Genomic DNA, 19,903 nt, shown 5'->3' with positions numbered 1-19,903 from the left:
TCGAATGTTAGGAAAATGACCTCCGAACGTTAGGCAAATGACCTCCGAACGTTAGGAAAACGTCGCCGAACGCTAGGGAAGGGTTCTACCGAGCCCAAGGAGGTTGCCACCGAGCTTGGGGAGGTCTCCACCGAGCCTGCCACCGAGCTTGGTTGCCGAGCCTGGAGAGGTTGCCTCTGAACCCGGTGCTTCCTGCAGCTCCAAATGCGAATGGTTCCACAGAGTGACGTGTCCATAGCAAAAAGTGAATTGGTCCGCGACCCCCCTGGACGTTCCAAAATTGTGGATTTTTCGGCCCACTACACATTGTCTTCTTAAGAATACAATGTCATGCTTGATTTGGTCGGCAAGTTTTGAATTTTGCTCGCTACGACGGGTCTAAATTTTTTTGTATCGTTTCTATTTTTTGCTTCCTGATTCCTGTGTTGCTATTCTGTTCAGTTTACAAAAAATTAAACACATTTTTTTCTACCACTTGCCATAAGACAAAAAGTTTAATGCCACAGAAATAAAGGGAAAATAGAAAAAATAATTAGAAATAGTGAAAAATAATGCTATTAAGAGCAAGAAGGTAAATTTAGTTTTTTTTATAGAAAAAAATGATAACAAAGTCACTGTGATGTCATTCTTTGGGGAAAAAAAATACACAATTGATGAGGTTTGGGATGTTGTTGATTTAAAAAATATATATATATATATATATGGGATGCCAAAAGTCAACAATGTTCAAAACCCCGAAAATGGGTCAAAGAAAAACGGCCCATTACACGTTACAGATCCCTCTGTTTTTGTTTATGTTTTTTTAAATACAATTGGATACCTTTTGTTCACTCTGTACATATACTGTAGTAGTATATATTATCTGGAATTTTTTATCCAGCGCTTTTGTCTTTTCCTAATTCACCAAAGTATTAAGTAGTACAAAGTTTGGTCAACTATGTGCTGTGCATATCTGGTGTGAGCTTCGTGTCGAGCTCACCCTAAGTATGTACTGAATTGTTGAAAATTGATCCAACATTGATAACCTCTTGATTGTACTACATTTACTTTGCAATTAATCTTCAAAATTGTTGTACACGTTTATTTATTTTTTTAAGGCATATGTTTTTCTTCGATCCTAAGCTATTTACATTTGATCTTCTATGAGTACCTTAATCGACGAGACAAATGACTTATCCGTTCCACAAATGTTCTTAAAAAATAAGTATTTATTTATAACTTTTAAGCTTAAAAACAATGGGGTTACGAAAATAATTTTTAAATTTTTTTTGCATCGTTTAAAAGATCTCATTGAAATCTTTCAAACAATATCTATATTGTATATTTTTACATTTCAATAAGTCCATTATTTTTTAACTTAAAAATTAAAAATAAGTATTTATTTATAATTTTTAAGCTTAAAGACAATGGGGTTACGAAAATAATTTTTAAAATTTTTTTGCATCGCTTAAAAGATCTCATTGAAATCTTTCAAACAATACCCATATTGTATATTTTTACATTTCAATAAATCCATTATTTTTTAACTTAAAATTAAAAATAAGTATTTGTTTGTCTTTTTGTAAAGAACCCTCAAATTAAAGAACTCTAAACAGTTTGGATCAAATAAATGAACCACGACACAATACAACGAACTCCCCATGTACGCATCACTGCCTCCCCCCTCCTAACTCGTCTCTTATCGGACACGTACATATTGCGATGATCTAAACATTCATTTTCGTACGTCGCGTAAATGTCATTAACAAATAAAGTTGATCTCATACTGATAGACACATAACTTACATTTATTTTATTTCATGATCAGGTGCATGACATAAAATTAAAGTAGTTTATTGTCGATTTTATAACACAAAAAATTATTCGTCTTCGTGTCTATATATCTATATCCAATCAAAGTGACGTCTTACGAAAAATCTATATAATAAATTAGCTCAGTATTTGAATCATATGTGCATAAATCTAACGGCCCTAATTTATCCCCTTCTTAAATCTCCACCCTTCATTCTACATTCCTTTATAAGTTTTACAGGTTTCCTTATATGGGATCTTTATGCATAAATCTCCACCCTTATTCTACATTCCTTTTATGTTTTACATGCTTTTCTAATATGGGAGAAAACAGAATTAGAGGAATAAGTAAAAATAGAATTAAAGGAATAAATGTGAGAAAACCGAATTAGAGGAATAAGTAAAAAATAGAATTAAAGGAATAAAAGGAATAAAAATCTGAACCTATAAAGGAACCTATCCCGAAAAAACGGAATTATTGGAATAAGTATATGAAAGAAAATGTAAATTGCACGAGAGATTTTAAAACCTTTAAAATCTGCATGACTACCTCCCAATTTAATTTAATCTATATATTTTTTCCTCTCCTTCGAACGGGACTAGAAAAAAAAGATAGTATTTGTTAATCATTAAACCGATCATATCCATTACTCGGGCAATTATAATCCCATGATTTAGGGATTTAATTACAAGGATAGATATATTTATAATTTATATAGTATCAAGAAGTTTTGTATTTATCAGGAAAGGATACTTTATTTATATTGCGTCTTGCTTTCAGGCACGGACAATTACTAGAATTTTCTTCCTACTTTTTTGGGCATACTATGCTAATTTGGTGTTTAGATTTTATGAAACATTAATTGAGAGTTGCTAGGTTTGATTGGTATTTCATCTCTAAACCAAGGGTTTTCTTATCCCATGAATGATGATTTCTACTATGTTAAATTTTTTCTGTCATACTATGTCGTTTGGGTGTTTAGATTTTCTAAAACTTTATGGAATTGTTTTTCGAAAAGTTGAAATTGTTGGTCAAGGGTTGAGATACTACATGTGCACACATAATTGATTGCTCGAGCCGTGCCTTCAGGCACGGGTATGCACTAGTCTATATAATAAATTAGCTCAGTATTTGAATCCTATGTGTATAAATCTAACGGCCTTAACTTATCCCCTTCTTAAATCTCCATCCTTCATTCTACATTCCTTTTAAGTTTTACAGGTTTCCTGATATGGGATCTTTTATGCATAAATCTCCACCCTTATTCTACATTCCTTTTATGTTTTACATGCTTTTCTAATATGGGAGAAAACAGAATTAGAAGATGCTTTTCTAATATGGGAGAAAACAAAATTAGAGGAATAAGTAAAAAATAGAATTAAAGGAATAAATGGGAGAAAACCGAATTAGAGGAATAAGTAAAAAATAGAATTAAAGGAATAAAAATCTGAACCTATAAAGGAACCTATCCCGTGCAAACCATGTTGGTAAAAAACAGAATTATTGAAATAAGTATATGAAAGAAAATGTAAATTGCACAAGAGATTTTAAAACCCTTAAAATCTGCATGACTATCTCCCAATTTAATTTAATCTATATATTTTTTCCTCTCCTTCAACGGGACTAGACAAAAAAGGTAGTATTTGTTAACCATTAAACCGATCATATCCATTACTCGGCCAATTATAATCCCATGATTTAGGGATTTAATTACAAGGATAGATATATTTATAATTTATATAGTATCAAGAAGTTTTGTATTTATCAGGAAAGGATGCTTTATTTATATTGTGTCTTGCTTTTAGGCACGGACAATTACTAGAATTTTCTTCCTACTTTTTTGGGCATACTATGTTAATTTGGTGTTTAGATTTTATGAAACGTTAATTGAGAGTTGCTAGGTTTGATTGGTATTTCATCTCTAAACCAAAGGTTTTCTTATCCCATGAATGATGATTTCTACTATGTTAAATTTTTTCTATCATACTATGTTGTTTGGGTGTTTAGATTTTCTAAAACTTTATGGAATTGTTTTTCGAAAAGTTGAAATTGTTGGTCAGTGGTTGAGATACTGCATGTGTGCACATAATTGATTGCTCGAGCCGTGCCTTCAGGCACGGGCATGCACTAGTATGTTTCTAATACAGGACATGAGATTTTCTATTTTGATCATTCATGTGGCTAGACTGGACTCACAAATCAAAAACTAACAAGATTTTCTTAAAGGGGATGGTCTTGATCAAAACACTCTATGAGCTTCTTTTGGACCTACTTCAACAATCGGAACGTACTTTTCACATTCTAAAATTCATTAAGACTATCAACCACGCCAAAAAAATATGTGTATTAGATGCCGATGGATTTGTTTTGGAAGACATTGTTTTTGAAGTCATTATTATATACATTTTAAAATATTGAATCGCAATTAATTTTTTTCGAATTAAGTGTTTTTTGAAATCACATTAATCAATATTAGATGAGCATGATATTTTCATAAGATGAATGTTCTCAACGAGTTCTAAAAATTAAATAGTTGTCATCAATAAAATGAAACCCTGAAAAAATTCATAATGTGCTTGGACAAAACCATTCAATATCCACAAGGGGCATAAATTTTGAACAAAAATTTAACGCAATCAAGTGCGTGGGACCCAACTCACATGTAATTTGTGTAAATGTTTGTGTATTTGTGTATAAAACCAGTTTACGAGGCTCACCTCGGGATCTTGCACAATTGATTCAAGCCGTTACATAATTTTAAAATATTTTTTGAGTAGCCACACAAAAAATTTAATACATTTTACCAACTGGTTTCCACTAACAAAATTTTTTTTACCAACTCAACAACTTTTTGACTCACATACCTAGCAAAAACTTTTTCACTACCGGGAACAATTTAAGATTTTTTAACAACTTATTTACTACCAGAAATATCTAACAATTTTTCAACCACAAATAAAAATTTACAATTTTTTTTTACTCCTTCCATCCCAAGTTGTTGCGCCTATTTTGACTTTCACGTAATTTAAAGAAATACCATAATTACATTGACTTTGTGTCAATTTTACCATTTTACCCCTTTGTAACTTATGACTTTTTGTCAACTTTCTTGTCATGTCATTAATTTGCTCCACTTTCTTTTCAAATCAAGTTTAAAATTTGAATTTGGGAGGGAAATATGAGGGGTAAAAATGGACATCCAAAATTGAATTTTTTTGAAACAATCACATCATTTTGGGATATTCCAAAAAAGAATAAGAGCACAATAAAGTGAGACGGATGGAGTACCAGAAACACGCAATGAAAAAAAAATGGTACATTGGATGAAGTACTTGGAGTTATTCGTTAGAGTTAAAAAAGTATTTTAAAAATATGAATAATTTGTATTAGAGAGATGCTAAGAGCATCCACAATGTAATAATCAAAATTGGATAACCAAAAATTGCCACATCATCTTTTGATTATCCATTTAGAGGTTGTTAAAGTTAACAATGTCAAGTCTCACATTGTATACTTTTTGCCCATAATCAAAATGGGTTAGCAAAAATTTAAATTTAACGGTCAGTTTTTTTCTTTTCAATCTAATAGTCTACATTGAATGGCATTTTAGTAAAATAAGTGAAAGTGGAGAGCATTTTTTAAGATTCATAAAGTGGTCAATATTGTCAAATGCACAACTACTTGCCAAAGTAGAGAGTGAGTTTCACCTACCAATAAAGCATTTGCTTTATGGAGAGTGAGTTTTACTCTCCCATGATGGGTGTACTTGATTGAGAAGATGTAGGGTCCAATAAATTTGGTTATTGGCAAAAAGTTGCTAGTTTTGATTATCCAAATGTCAAAATTTGATGAGTTGCTAAGAGGTTGCTAAGTTTGGTTATTACAATGTGAACACTTTTTTGAGTACACATTGCTAACTTTAACAACCTTTTGATTTTGATTATTACATTGTGGATGCTCTAAGTGCACAACTATTCAAACACACTAGCAAACACAATCCCTCACATACACTTGTATGTGAAAGATTGTGTTTAATGCATACACGTGTATGTGAGGAATTATATCTGGTGATGTGTTCGAATGATTGTGCATATAGCATTTTGTGCAAGACACAAATTAAGGTGGGCCCAACAACCTATTGGTATCCATTGGTCGGTACCAAGCCGTTGGAAATCAATACCACCAACCAGCCCCTAAATACTCCAATAGAATAGGGTTCCGGTTCAACAGGGAGCCAACGATATGACGCCAGGTAGTGAAGAAGACGTCATGGATGACCAAATCGAAGTGACACGTCATCCAAGTTAATCTCCCCGCCTTATCCGCTCACTTTGTTCCCGAGGTACGCCACGTGGATACACCAACCTGTCCCCACTGAAGCATTTGACCTGGGTATATTCCCCTACAATGCGGACCAACAAAAATGGGGGTATTGCTGGGTCGCTTTCGTCTATTATATTCCCACGCGGGCACTTTATACACTCTATAAAAAATATATATTTAAAAAAATAATTTATACACTCTATTTCTTATAAACGCCATTTTAACTTTAAGATTCATCCTCAATTCTAAATATACACATCACAATTCTCAAATCATATCAGAAGAAAATTTTAGAGCACATAAATAAATAAAAAAGTGCAGTGAAGTTATTGTTTTGAAATTAATATTCTCTAAACTTTAGACAATTAAGGTATTAAACTATCAATGTTATTACAAGAAAATAGTCACATAAACCCATCAACTGCTGAACTATAGAAAACAAAAACTATTTTAATATGCGTTTCATGGGCATGAATTTACTATTTAAATTTACCTTACAAATTATCCGTAAGGTGGATTCTGAAATTTTGATATGGGGCGACACATCCACAAAGAGGCTTGCACAAACTTCATCTCTCTTGATCAGTGATGGAGCCAGGAATCGAAGTCGGAGGGGGCCGAAATATCAAAGAAATTTTGGTTCGATGATTTTTTGAAGACTAATATCCACTCATTTGAGTTTTTATGGGACAATTTTGATAAATTGAATGATTAATCTCAAGTATTATTGATATCATATCATTCGGCGAGCGCATTATCGTTATTGCAAGGTACCATTCACCATAATTTAGTGTTCTCGAAATGAAAATTATTCTTACCTTTAATTATGTTTGTAAGTTTTATAAATTTTTATCAATATTTATAAAAAGTTGTAAAATATTCTCTAAAATAGCAACCAGGCTAATGACACAGACAGTGTGTGCACAAATTGTGTACGGATTGCAATGTGGGACTCACTACGGGTCCCACACAAATGATCCGAACCGTTCATTAAATTTAAAATATTTTTTCAAGGACTCCCACGAAAAATCAGCTCAATTTGATACATATAAGTGCTCGTTCTAATCATCTAACATTTTATAAATTTAATGAACGATTCGAATCATTTGTGTGGAACTCGTACTGAGTCCCACATTGCAATCTGTGCACACAATATATGTGTCAATAGACTTTTTGCTAAAATAGGAGTATGAAACTGGGTGGGGGTGGAGCCAGCCTACACACCTCCACATTGACTTGAAATTACAAACTTGGAGTGCCAAAAAGATTCTAATTAATTAGCTGGGAACTAGACGTATATATATGTTTAAATTAATGTAATAATATGACCATGGGACTTAAAAATTGGTGGGTGTAATTTTTCCGAAATGCCCCCATCTTTCATCCACTTAAAATGGGTATCCACTATCCCAAATCAGTAATATTTCTTTTAAGAGAGATGCTACAACAACATCCAAAATTACACACCCTCTCACAAAATACAAGGATTCCACCCATATGAGAGAATGTATATTTGGGTATGTAATTTTGGGTGTGATTGTAGAATTTTTGTTCTTTTAAACTATTCCTATTGACAGTATTTATCATTAACTGACTACAACTAGTCAGTCATCTACGACATGGCAGACACGCTTAAGGAAAAAGATATATCAATTTCTACTACATTTACAAGTTTTCTTTTCACATTAGAAATTGTATTTTATCGTCTCCATGTTTGAATTGTTCAAGAGTTGACCTATGGTAATCTATCGTTACCCAAGTACTGGGCCATCAAGACTTGTATGCCAAAGGGCCTCCAATTTTAAGAGGCATTACTTTCATACACGTGTGTATATGTATAGTACTAGTCTTGAATTTTCAAAAAATACTTCAATTAATAAAAAAGCCTCATTTAGGTATTAAAAAAAAATCGATCCTGAAAAGGAGATCTTCTTGTTAGGATGGATCACTCCATCAAATTAATCTCTTATATTTCTCATTTTGTGAAAATATTAGAATTGTATAAGCTAAAGATTAATAATTCTTGAGTAATAGCTTAATTTGCACCTCAAAAAGAGTTAAAATATAATTTTTAATAATAAATGAGCAAATATTATATTTAAATGTTTAAAATGGATATATTACCTTAAAGGCCTCACACTCAAAGTTCGTCTTAGACCTCCAATGAAGTTAGCCCACCTCTACGTCATGAACTTTCAAAAAATTATTCTTTAATGCTGAAATAAAACACGTACTATATTTATGATTCATATATAACCAGTGTTACAATATAACATGTCCCATTTGTTTACACTTCTCTCATGATGCATGGGACCCATACATATTCGTTCAATTTCACATTTTGTGAAATTAAAGATAGCACTTGCTTAAGTTTTTTTTTTTGTTTTGACATGATCACTTGCTTAAGTTCTTTCTACGGAAATTGCTCTTTGGTTAATAACATGGGCCAAATTACGTCAATGGTAATAAAGATAGGGTAAAGTGGAATGTCCCCTTCCCACGTGCGTACGCAAACTCTAGTTTCCTACGTGTCACCACTCTAGTGGCCGAATCTGAACAGCTTTCGTGGTACGGAAGCACTCGATCTTACCGTCAAACGGAGTTAAATCTCTTCGTGTGTGGGCCAGTTCGGTCCCGCGGCCGCACAGTAGATGCTATGGGCGTAGCATGTACTGGATCAAACTCTCTACACTTCGTTTGCTGGTCAAAAGGACACGTGTCCACTATTTAGAAAATAGCGCGTGACTAAAAACCACATCGTTTGCCAGCTGGCTCCATTGGTTTTTCTGCTGGCCGACCTTATCCTGTTTCCTTTTTTTGTTTTCCTTTTCCCATATTTTTTATTTCTTTTCTGGTTTTTTCTTCTCATAAGCAAAGTAGAGAGAGAGTTGTTTTCCTTTTCCCATATTTTTTATTTCTTTTCTGGTTTTTTCTTCTCATAAGCAAAGTAGAGAGAGAGAGAGAGGAGGAGGAGGCGAGCAGAAGGCAGATATTGAGATTTTGGAGAGAGAAAGAAAGGTGAAGGCCAGAGAGAGAGAGAGAGAGAGAGAGCAAACCCTAGATTATTCTGACTTAAAACAAAGAAATTCTTTATTTGTTGGAATTGACTTTCCCAGATCCTGAAAAAGCTCATCTTTGATCATTACAACGTCAAAGGTCAGTTTCCATTTCTCAAATTTTTTTTGTCTTTCAATTACACCACAGATGGAGATGTTATACATATACCCCTATGGATACAGCGGTACATATTGATACACTTCAATTTTCTCTTTAATAAAGTATGTAGAGTTGTTTCAGTTTATATATGTACAAGTTTCAGTATTTTTAACCCAATTTAGCATATGGGTTTCTGTTTGATTACATGGATCTGTTCATTTCTATGACCTTAAGCTTTTGTTCTTGTGATCTTATAGAATTGTTTTTTTCCATCTGCCCATTACAGATCGTGTGCACAATTGTACTTGGTTAACGCAAAAAGACAATCTTGGTTTTGATTTGCGTTGTGAGGTTTGTGATTCGAAGAAATTTGTGAGGCAGTATATTCAGAAAATTTGGTAAAGATGATGTCTAGATCGTATACCAATCTATTAGATCTAGCGTCGGGGAATTTCCCTGTGATGGGGCGCGAAAAGAAGCGCCTTCCGCGGGTAATGACAGTTGCGGGGGTTATATCTGAACTTGATGATGATCAAGCCAATAGTGTGACTTCGGATGTGCCTTCGTCAGTGGTTGTCGATCGAGTGATTATTGTGGCTAATCAGCTTCCGGTGAAAGCTAAGCGTAGACCGGATAACAAAGGGTGGAGTTTTAGTTGGGATGAGGATTCCTTGTTGTTGCATATAAAAGATGGTTTACCAGATGATATGGAGGTTATTTATGTGGGGTCATTGCGAGTAGAGGTAGATTCAAGCGAACAAGATGATGTGTCTCAGCTATTGTTGGAAAGATTTAAGTGTGTCCCAGCTTTTTTGCCTCCAGACATTTTGGCAAGATATTATCATGGCTTTTGTAAACAGCATTTGTGGCCGCTCTTCCATTACATGATACCTTACTCTGCTAGTCATGGAGGTCGATTCGATCGCTCCTTGTGGGAGGCATATGTGGCGGCAAATAAGATTTTCTCTCAGAAGGTGATTGAGGTGATAAACCCGGATGATGACTACGTTTGGATTCATGATTACCATTTGATGGTTCTGCCAACCTTCTTGAGGCGGCGTTTCAATCGGCTGCGAATGGGTTTTTTTCTGCACAGTCCATTTCCTTCCTCTGAGATATATAGAACTTTGCCCGTTCGAGAAGAGATTCTCAAGGCCTTACTAAACTCGGACCTTATTGGTTTCCACACCTTTGACTATGCTAGGCATTTCCTTTCTTGTTGCAGTCGGATGTTGGGCTTGGAGTACCAGTCCAAAAGGGGTTATATTGGGTTGGAGTATTATGGACGGACTGTTGGGATCAAGATCATGCCGGTTGGAATCCATATGGGGCAGATCGAGTCCGTCTTGAAACTGGCGGATAAGGATTGGAGGGTTGGTGAGCTAAAGCAGCAGTTTGAAGGAAAAACTGTGTTACTTGGTGTGGATGATATGGATATTTTCAAAGGAGTCGACCTGAAGCTACTGGCAATGGAACAGATGCTCAAGCAGCACCCTAAGTGGCAGGGAAGGGCAGTATTGGTACAAATAGCAAATCCTGCTAGGGGGAAAGGGAAAGAGCTTGAGGAAATACAGGCGGAAATGCAGGCAACCCGAAAGCGAATAAATGACACTTTTGGGAGTCCTGGTTATGAACCAGTTGTTTTTATTGATAGACCAGTTTCTCTAAGCGAACGAGTTGCATATTATAGCGTTGCAGAGTGTGTTGTGGTTACGGCAGTGAGGGACGGCATGAACCTCACTCCGTACGAGTACATTGTGTGTAGGCAGGGAATCTCTGGATCTGATTCTAGTTCGGAATCTAGTGGTGGGCCCAAGAAGAGCATGCTAGTGGTATCGGAGTTCATTGGTTGCTCTCCTTCTTTAAGTGGCGCTATTCGGGTCAACCCGTGGAACGTTGAAGCAACTGCCGAAGCAATGAATGAGGCAATCTCGATGGCAGATGCGGAAAAGCAGTTGCGCCACGAGAAGCATTATAGATATGTGAGCACACACGATGTGGCATATTGGTCGAGGAGTTTCTTCCAAGATATGGAGAGAACTTGTCAGGACCACTTCAGACGACGGTGTTGGGGAATTGGGTTGAGCTTTGGTTTCCGGGTTGTAGCGCTTGATCCAAATTTCAGGAAATTGTCAATAGACGCAATTGTATCAGCTTATTCAAGATCCAAAAGTAGGGCCATTTTGTTGGATTATGATGGCACTGTGATGCCCCAAACTTCTATCAACAAGAAACCAAGTCAGGAGGTTATATCGCTTATAAATACACTCTGCGGTGATGTTAGAAATACTGTTTTTGTTGTCAGTGGACGCGGGAGAGAGAGTTTAGGGAAGTGGTTTTCTCCTTGCAAGAAACTCGGTATTGCAGCAGAACATGGATACTTCATGAGGTATATGCTATTTCTTTACATTCCGATTGTTTTTGTTTTTTTTTTTGACAATTCTTTTTTGTCTCAACGGCATTTTATTGCAGGTGGTCTGAGGATAAGGAATGGGAAACTTGTGGGCAGAGCAATGATTTTGGGTGGGTACAGATGGCTGAGCCAGTGATGCAACTATATACAGAAGCTACCGATGGTTCTTCTATTGAAAAAAAGGAGAGTGCGTTAGTTTGGCATCATAGGGATGCGGATCCAGGTTTCGGATCAAGCCAGGCGAAGGAGATGTTAGACCATCTTGAAAGTGTGCTGGCAAATGAACCTGTGGCAGTGAAAAGTGGTCAGTTCATTGTCGAAGTGAAACCCCAGGTATGAGAGTTTCTCAAGTTCACGAATAATATGCAGATATTGTGTATTAAATTTGTTGATAATAAATATACTCTCTCTGTCCGAAATTTTTTAACCTCCTTTGGGAATCCAATATTTTAAGGCTTTTCTATTTTGACCCATCAAAAATATTAATTTTCCAAAATTACCATCCATTCTAAAAGCAATAATGTAATTTTTGGATTTCTGCAGTTTTCCCTCCGCTTTTTGTGGGTTGAATTATTTTGGATGGAGGGAAGAAAAGAAAATGGTTCAATTTTTTTCTCATTGAATAGTCAAAATGGACAAGGATTATGGGACGTCCAAAATAGAAATACTGCTAATTGATTAAAATTTTGGTTCGGAGGGAGTATTAGACTTGATCCATCTCTTTCTAGTTTGAAGATTGACTTTTTTTCATTTGTAAGAATTATGCAAATCAATTTTTGGTTGCTTTTCTTTTCTTTTCTTTCCTTTCTTAGGTTAGATTTTGCGGATTTGGGGTGAGGGAGAAAGTGTAGAGGTGCACAACTATTTATGATGCTATTCGGCTATTGGTCCACTGTTGATGGAATAATCATTTGGGGATGTATTTCCATGCCCTGGTTGGTTATGGATGTTGTATGACGAGGGTTGTGGGTGTAATTATTTAAATGCTAATGTCAATTAATTTAGGCTGCAGCATAGCACTTGTGATCAGAGAAGTGTGTGGAGTACTGCACTCTGCAGTCACATTTTTTAAATTGAAATTTGTTTAGGATAAATCTGACCTGTTCCTCTAATTTCAGCCGGATGGTTGAAAACCATGAGACCTAAATGGAGGTTGAAAGTTAAATGAGCAGCTGGAAGATGACAAAAAACGTGTTTCCATGCGTATTATATCAGAGGAACCAATCTACTCCCTCCGACGGGCCTCCGTCCCAAATTGTTTGTCTGGTCTGCAAAACGGGGACTCAAAAATAATGCATTTCTCTCAAGAAAAAATTCAAATTTTTTTCATAAATTAAAAGAACTCATAGATATCTAGTAAATTGTTAAAAAACTTTTAATTTTTTTTGCAAACATTGTATTATTTTTACGTCCTTGTTTTACGGACCGGACAAACATTATGGGACAGAGGTAATATGTAGTAGTAATGCATATCTTATGTCAAATTAGTATGAATTCCATAAGCGGTGTTCTGATTCCGGAGTATACTAAAATGTTTGCTAGATCAATTCCACTAATTTGTATGACAAACCCATGATGACACAATTCTTTACAATAAGTGACTAATTGTGTTCTTGTTTCTAGCCAAGTTTAAATGCCAAATCTGCTAAGATGTTGCTACTCTTGCTTTTCCCAGTTTATTGGAAGGTTGAAGGCCCATATGGTTCAAGTTGCTTATTTGTCATAAATTATGAATTAGCAATAAGAAAAACCAAGAACTTGAAAATCGCTTGGTTATTATTTACTTATTATTGCGTTTCTTTTTTGGTTTTGCTTATTGTTTATTTGGATGCAATATTTATTGCTTCTTTTAGAAGCATCAACCATACCAGCTTATTTATTTAGTCTTAAATTTGAAGCAATATACGAACAATATGCAAATGAGCAATTGGTAACTAGATGGGCCTTAAATATATGCTTTTTTTTTTTTTTTGATCGGCGGCCTTAAATATATGCTTGGCTTTTGGTTATTTAAGTCTATTATTTGTTATGTTCTAGGGTGTGAGTAAAGGCATAGTTGCTGAAAAGATCTTCACGTCAATGGCCGAGATTGGAAAGCAAGCTGATTTTGTACTGTGTATCGGCGATGATAGATCCGATGAAGACATGTTTGAAATCATTGGCAATGCAATGAACAGTGGGGTCCTCTCCGCGAATACATCACTCTTTGCCTGCACTGTTGGACAGAAACCAAGTAAAGCCAAGTACTATTTGGATGATACTACCGAGGTTGTAATCATGCTCGAAGCTCTAGCCGAAGTATCGAGTCCCCCACCGTCAACAGAAGTTGGCAGCGGAAGTGGGAGCCTATGAAGGTTTTCTTGGGTTGTAAACTTCAGATCTCCTCTGTCAATCCCTTTTGCTTGCATATCTTGCTAGAGTATATTGATGGGGTTTATGATCTGTTTGGAGAGAAATTCATGGAAGAAGCATTGTATAGCCTTCTTTTCTATGTTGAGTCCAGATCAATTGCTGATTGGATTTCCTTTGGCGAAGAGGCATAGGTTGTGTTTGGATATTGGATTTGCGGAGGGGAAAATAAATGCAGAGGCAAAGAGAGAAAATTTGCTTCAGAAATCCATCTCCCTTTCTTTTCCCTTTAACAAATCATTTCCATAAATAAGATGCAGACACAGCAATTATTGAATTGTGGGTGAGATTTTGCCGACACATTGGGTATATCTGCTCAGAATCTGATAGGTTAGGAGTTGTTGGATTCATACACAGAGGACTGGATGTTCGATTTGTTCTTGGCCTTTTGACATACATTTAGGCTTTGTTTGGATCATGGTTTGGTAGATAGTGGTTTATCTGTGAACGGAAAGTGATAGGGAAACCAGAGAAGGAAATGGAGTTCCTTCATACATTATCTTCGTAGCATTTCGTTGGCCTTTTTCCTTTCCTTTTGTTAATTTCTTCACAGATCCTTAAACCAAACAGAGCCTTATTGGAAGGCCGTGATGCTCGGTTGCTGCAGTTGACACCTATCTTTCTGTTTTCCCATTCGGCAGGTATGTTTCTAAGTTCTAACAGCTGGAAAACAAAGATCTAGTAGTAACATAAGCAGACATTACCTGCTTGTTAAGTAGCATGGTCGCTTTCCTTTTTTTGTTTCCTTTGAATGGATTTTTTTTTTTAATTTTGTTACTCAAGCAGAATTCATTGGATTGTATATGTATTAGAATTTCCGCATTGATTTCTTTAGTTGCGAGTTGGGTCCAATCTTGTGGTTTGTTTTATAAGTGGCAGAAATGCGATCTCACGGTAGGCATAGATTGAATAGAGATTTTTTGATAGCCTTGACATTGAAACAATTATGCTAAATTTCAAAAACTTGAGTGTATTGTTATGCTTATTACGGAAGAAAAATTGTGGAGGCTTGTGTTTAAAAATTGGATCCATGGAATGAAATTTGTTAGCTCCGTCACTGATCGTAATGCCACTCCCTATCGTTTTACCGAGCAGTTTTTTTCGAGATTGACAAAATTCAACCTGCATTTGGAGTAAGACTTTGTAGCTTTTCGCATATTCGTTTTAGAAAATTCAACATAGGAGCCGTTTCAACCGTAGTGTTCATCAACCCTCCACAGAGAATTTTGATGGGTATCTATTTAGGATACAATTCCTGTAGTATACAATTTCTGTATCAGACTGTTTAAGTGGTTTGTTAAGCGTAACTATGTTAAGATCAGGCCTGACATTTCTCCTTTCAGTTGCATGAAGAGGAGGAGAGTATGCCAAAAAGCAATGAAAAAGAAATTATCGATGAGGCTGGGGCTTGGTGTCGGAAGACATAAAAAGCGTCATCCTTGGGCTCTATGACGGGCATAAAAGAGTGTTTTAATTTGATGGGTTCTCTTTCTAATTCTGGAAAGGATTTTATTAGCCAACTCTTTACATATAAAGCGAGTCTAGCTATGTTTGGGAATGACTTCGGTGTTCCCAGTCATTTTGGGGACATCGTAACTTTTGGCATAACAAAATCATTATGAGTATAATCAAAACTCATTACAAGCATAAAAGGAATCATAAGAGCATCAGCAGTGGAATAAGCAAATGTGAATAATCAAAACATGCTACATCAGATTTTGATTATTCATTTATGTTAAAGTTAACAATGTCAAATCTCACATGGGTTATTTTTTGCCCATAATCAAAATCAATGGGCCCTCCAAACTTTTTCCGTTCATTTCGCGCATATTTTTTGAAAAAACGGTTTTTGAAGGAAAAAAAACAGTTTATGTTAGAAATAGTTCAAAAAAAAAAGTTTTTTGTTTCAAAACACACACACTTTGTTCACTTAAAAACTATAAATACAATTTTGAGAAATTTTGAAAGAATTGTATTTACACAAATAATTTTGAAATTTTAAAAACTATAAATACAATTTTTTAAAAATAGAATTTGTGTAAAAAACAGTTTTCTATAAAAGAGTTTTGAAATTTCAAAAACAGTTTTTTGAAAAACACACTTTATTTACTTACAGCTTTTAAAATTTTTGAAAAAATTGTTTTTTGTAAAAAAAAAAAGTTTTTGAAAAAAAAAACAGAAAAAAAATCTTGAAATTACAGTTTTTTAAAATTATTTTTTGAAAACATTGTTGAGAGAGAGAATGTTTTTGTTTAATGTTGGTGTACTTGATTGAGAGATAAAATTTGGTTATTGACAAAATATTGCTAGTTTTGTTTATTGAAGAGCCAAAATTTGATGAGTTGTTAAGAGATTGCTAGGTTTGGTTATTCCAATGTAAGCACTTTTTTGATCCAACATTGTTAACTTTAACAATGTTTTGTTTTGCTTATTCCACTGTGGATGCTCTAACAAGACATAACTTGTTTGTTATGCCTTGGTTGAGTTTGGTTATACCTTGGTTGGTTTTTAAGATTTTTTTTGGTTATACCTTGTTTGGATTTTGTTATGCTTCTAATGGGTTTTAGTTATGATCATAATGGTGAAGTTATGCTTGTAATGGTGTTCTCGGTCAATTTGGAGACGCCGTAATTTTTTGTATAATTTCACTATTATAAGCATAACTAAAATCTATTACAAGCATAACAAAACCCAAATAAGGTATAACCAAAGAATATCCAAAAAACCAACTAAGGCTTAATCAAACCCAACCAAGGCATAACAAACAAGTTATGCCTTATTATGGTTTTATTATGCTTGTAATGGGTTTTGGTTATACTCATAATAGTTTTGTTATGCCAAAAGTTACGGTGTCTCCAAAATGACCGGGGATACCGAAGTCATTCCCTACATGCAATGTTCTAAAAGTCGCTAGGCCCTAGTTGGGCGGTTGACCACGTTCGAACGATTAATCAGCAATTAATTGGAGTAATTAGTAATCAGCAATTAATTGCTAGTTAGACCTAATCGGATAGACCTCACAAGCGATTAATCGATGATTAATTTCTTGTTTTAGAACACTGCAGTTACATGCATGAAGTTCATAACTAGTAGAGAAATCCATGCAGAAGTAGTAATGAAGCTCATCAGAAATATGGTCTGACCCATAGAGGAGGACAAACCCAATTAAGAGACTCCCCTTCATAGCAAGGAGTTCGGCATCCATCTTTCAAGTCGAAGATACCCATGTCCTTGCCGCCACCTCGCTTGAAATGTATGTATGATTCCCAACAATCATTGGTGGAATAGATGCAGCAGTTAGGCCTAAGTCCTAAAAATTTAGAACCTTTAACATATATAGAAGTATTATCACCAAAAAACGGAGCATTGTCCCCAAAGCTATGTAACTTAGCCAGCCTCCAATTGCTTACACCTTAAATACTCGAAATTTGCTTGTCCCTTCTTCAATCGAGAGAGCAGCCATTCCACCTTTCGTGCAAGCACAAATGGGTAAAATATCCAAGGTTGAGGGAAACCTGCATCTCGCGGAATTTCGTGACCAATTCTACCATCAGGAAACCTCTTAGGTGCTATCAAACTGTTTTGGAGCTAGTCCATATGGAGCATTTGATCTGGCTTCAAGTGGAGCCCCACGAGTGATGGTAGGTTTATGGTTCTCAAGATTAGTTGAGGTAGGTTTTTGGTTCTCAAAATTAGTTGAGATCTGCGTAAACTTGCCTAAACACTTGGTTTTAGAAAAAGAAAAAAAACTCTACCACCGGATACCATCGTGAGATGGCAATCAGCTTTGATACACAGGGTAATACCACGATGACTCATGCCGTCAGCTAGAGGACGGAATGTGAAACAACGTAAAACAGAATGTAAATTTTAGGATTGAAATTTACACAATTAATACTATAGGGATTAAATTGAGATTTCATACAAACTTGATGGCCTATTTCTAAAATTCACCCATTACAAATTTTGGCAGAATGGGTAAGATGATGCTACGGTATCTCCGGTCATTTTGGGGACACCGTAACTTTTGGCATTACTGACCATTAAAAGCATAACAAAAATCGGTAATGTGCATAACCAAAACCTTACAGAGGCATAATCCTCAAAATCTCCAAAAATTTTGGGGATTTTGGGAGTTATGCATTTGTAAGGTTTTGGTTATACGCATCACTGGTTTTTGTTATGCTTTTAATGGTCGGTTATGTCAAAAGTTACGGTGTCCCCAAACGGCAGGTGGACACCGTAGCATTTCCCAATGGGTAGGATATCCCCTGCTGAAGTAAACCAAATCTTCTAACACTAATATAAAAGAAGCATAACTCTCATCCAACGGTCAAAAATGAGGCCATCAAAGCAATTTTGACCAAAGATGACCGGTAAAACCGGTCATCCCAACAGGTAACAAAATTTAGTATAACAAAACCACTAATGGCATAACAAATTATACGAAAAAGACATTACACTTTAATTTAATGGCATAACATGAGTATGACATATCCTGAATAGGTATATCAGTCATTCAAAATAGGCATAACAAGACTATTAAATGGCATAATAGGTGAGGCATAACAAAAAAGGCATAATGGAAACCATTCAAAAGCATAACGAAAACCAATTTAGGCATAACAGAAAGAATAAGAGGCATAACAAAAAACAAAAAGTAAAAGAAGCATAATATGACCACATATAAGCATAACAATAACTTGTAGAAGGCATAACAATAACCTCTAAAAGAATAACGATATCCAACCAGTCTTATTTGGTTTTCTTTATTTATTTTAAAATGTTTAACCATGGTTAAGTGGCGAAAATATTAAAATGTATGTGTTATTCAATTATGTTCAAAGAGTAAAATGTAACGGACCATTGTAAAAAATTTATTTTAATAATCGAGGCCGTTGATTTGGTTGTTAATGTTGCTTTAGTTAAATTTGGGCTCCATTCGGTAAAATTTGGACTCCATCCGGTTTATAAAGCTACTAGTGCTTGCCCATACCTACGGCACTTGCTAGTTAGTGATTCAAACACTAAATCGATTGCTTGCCCGTGCCTACGGCACTACGCACCACAGTTGGAATTGCCCGAGCCTACGATACTTACTAGCTAGTGATTCAAACACTAAATCGATTCACGAAAGAGAATTACCCGTGTTTACGGCACTCCCCCAACTTATAGAAGTGGAGGTAGATCTAGGCTTTGAATCAGTAACAATCCGTGATGAGTGATTGTGAGTGGGCCACGATCAGGAGGCGGCGACAAGGATGGAGGGTGAAGTGATAACCTGGGTTCGGGGGGGGGGGTGGGGTTTGCCTCTCGCCTCTCTACTAGATAACTTGAGTTTGAAATTTTTTTTTTTTGATCCGACCTGGGTTTGAAATTTGAAAATGGGTTTGAGTAAAACTGATGGCGTTTGTGTAATAAACTAAGAAAGTATGAGCACTTTGTTAAGGGTAGGATTGACGTGATCTCAGCCATTAATCTGAAATTAATCTGGGCTGTCCGAAGAGACTTTTATATATTAAGAATATAGTTAAAAGATTAAGTGATACAATTTTCAATCCGTTTGAAACGATGCAAATATCTTAATTAACTGATTATTTTACCATAAAGGGTCGTAATTAATTTTGACTCTAAAGCTTTCCTGTTAGAGCCTTAAGATAACTGTAGAATCAAATATAGTTAAAAGATTAAGATAAAATGAAAGCCTTATAATCAAAAATTAATTACGACTTTTTAGGATAAAATGATCAGGAAAATAGGATTTTTGCACCGGTTCAAACGGATTGAAAATTGGAACACTTAATCTTTTA

The 19,903-nt window shown here is 35.3% G+C and overlaps 1 protein-coding gene across 1 annotated transcript; it reads left to right on the top strand.

Annotated features, from left to right (window-relative positions):
* The first annotated feature begins 8,982 nt into the window (after positions 1-8,982).
* Positions 8,983-14,945, top strand: LOC131310635 (probable alpha,alpha-trehalose-phosphate synthase [UDP-forming] 7). Its single transcript, XM_058337775.1, has 4 exons — positions 8,983-9,271; positions 9,558-11,660; positions 11,744-12,017; positions 13,722-14,945. The coding sequence occupies exons 2-4, from the start codon at positions 9,676-9,678 to the stop codon at positions 14,034-14,036; spliced, it is 2,574 nt and encodes an 857-aa protein (XP_058193758.1). The 5' UTR covers positions 8,983-9,271; positions 9,558-9,675; the 3' UTR covers positions 14,037-14,945.
* The last annotated feature ends 4,958 nt before the right edge of the window (positions 14,946-19,903 follow it).

The sequence above is a fragment of the Rhododendron vialii genome, chromosome 2a (assembly GCF_030253575.1).
Source record: "Rhododendron vialii isolate Sample 1 chromosome 2a, ASM3025357v1".
NCBI classification, from domain to species: Eukaryota; Viridiplantae; Streptophyta; class Magnoliopsida; order Ericales; family Ericaceae; genus Rhododendron; species Rhododendron vialii.
The sequence above is the reverse complement of the archived record's forward strand: the minus strand, read 5'-3'. Positions and strand labels throughout refer to the sequence as shown.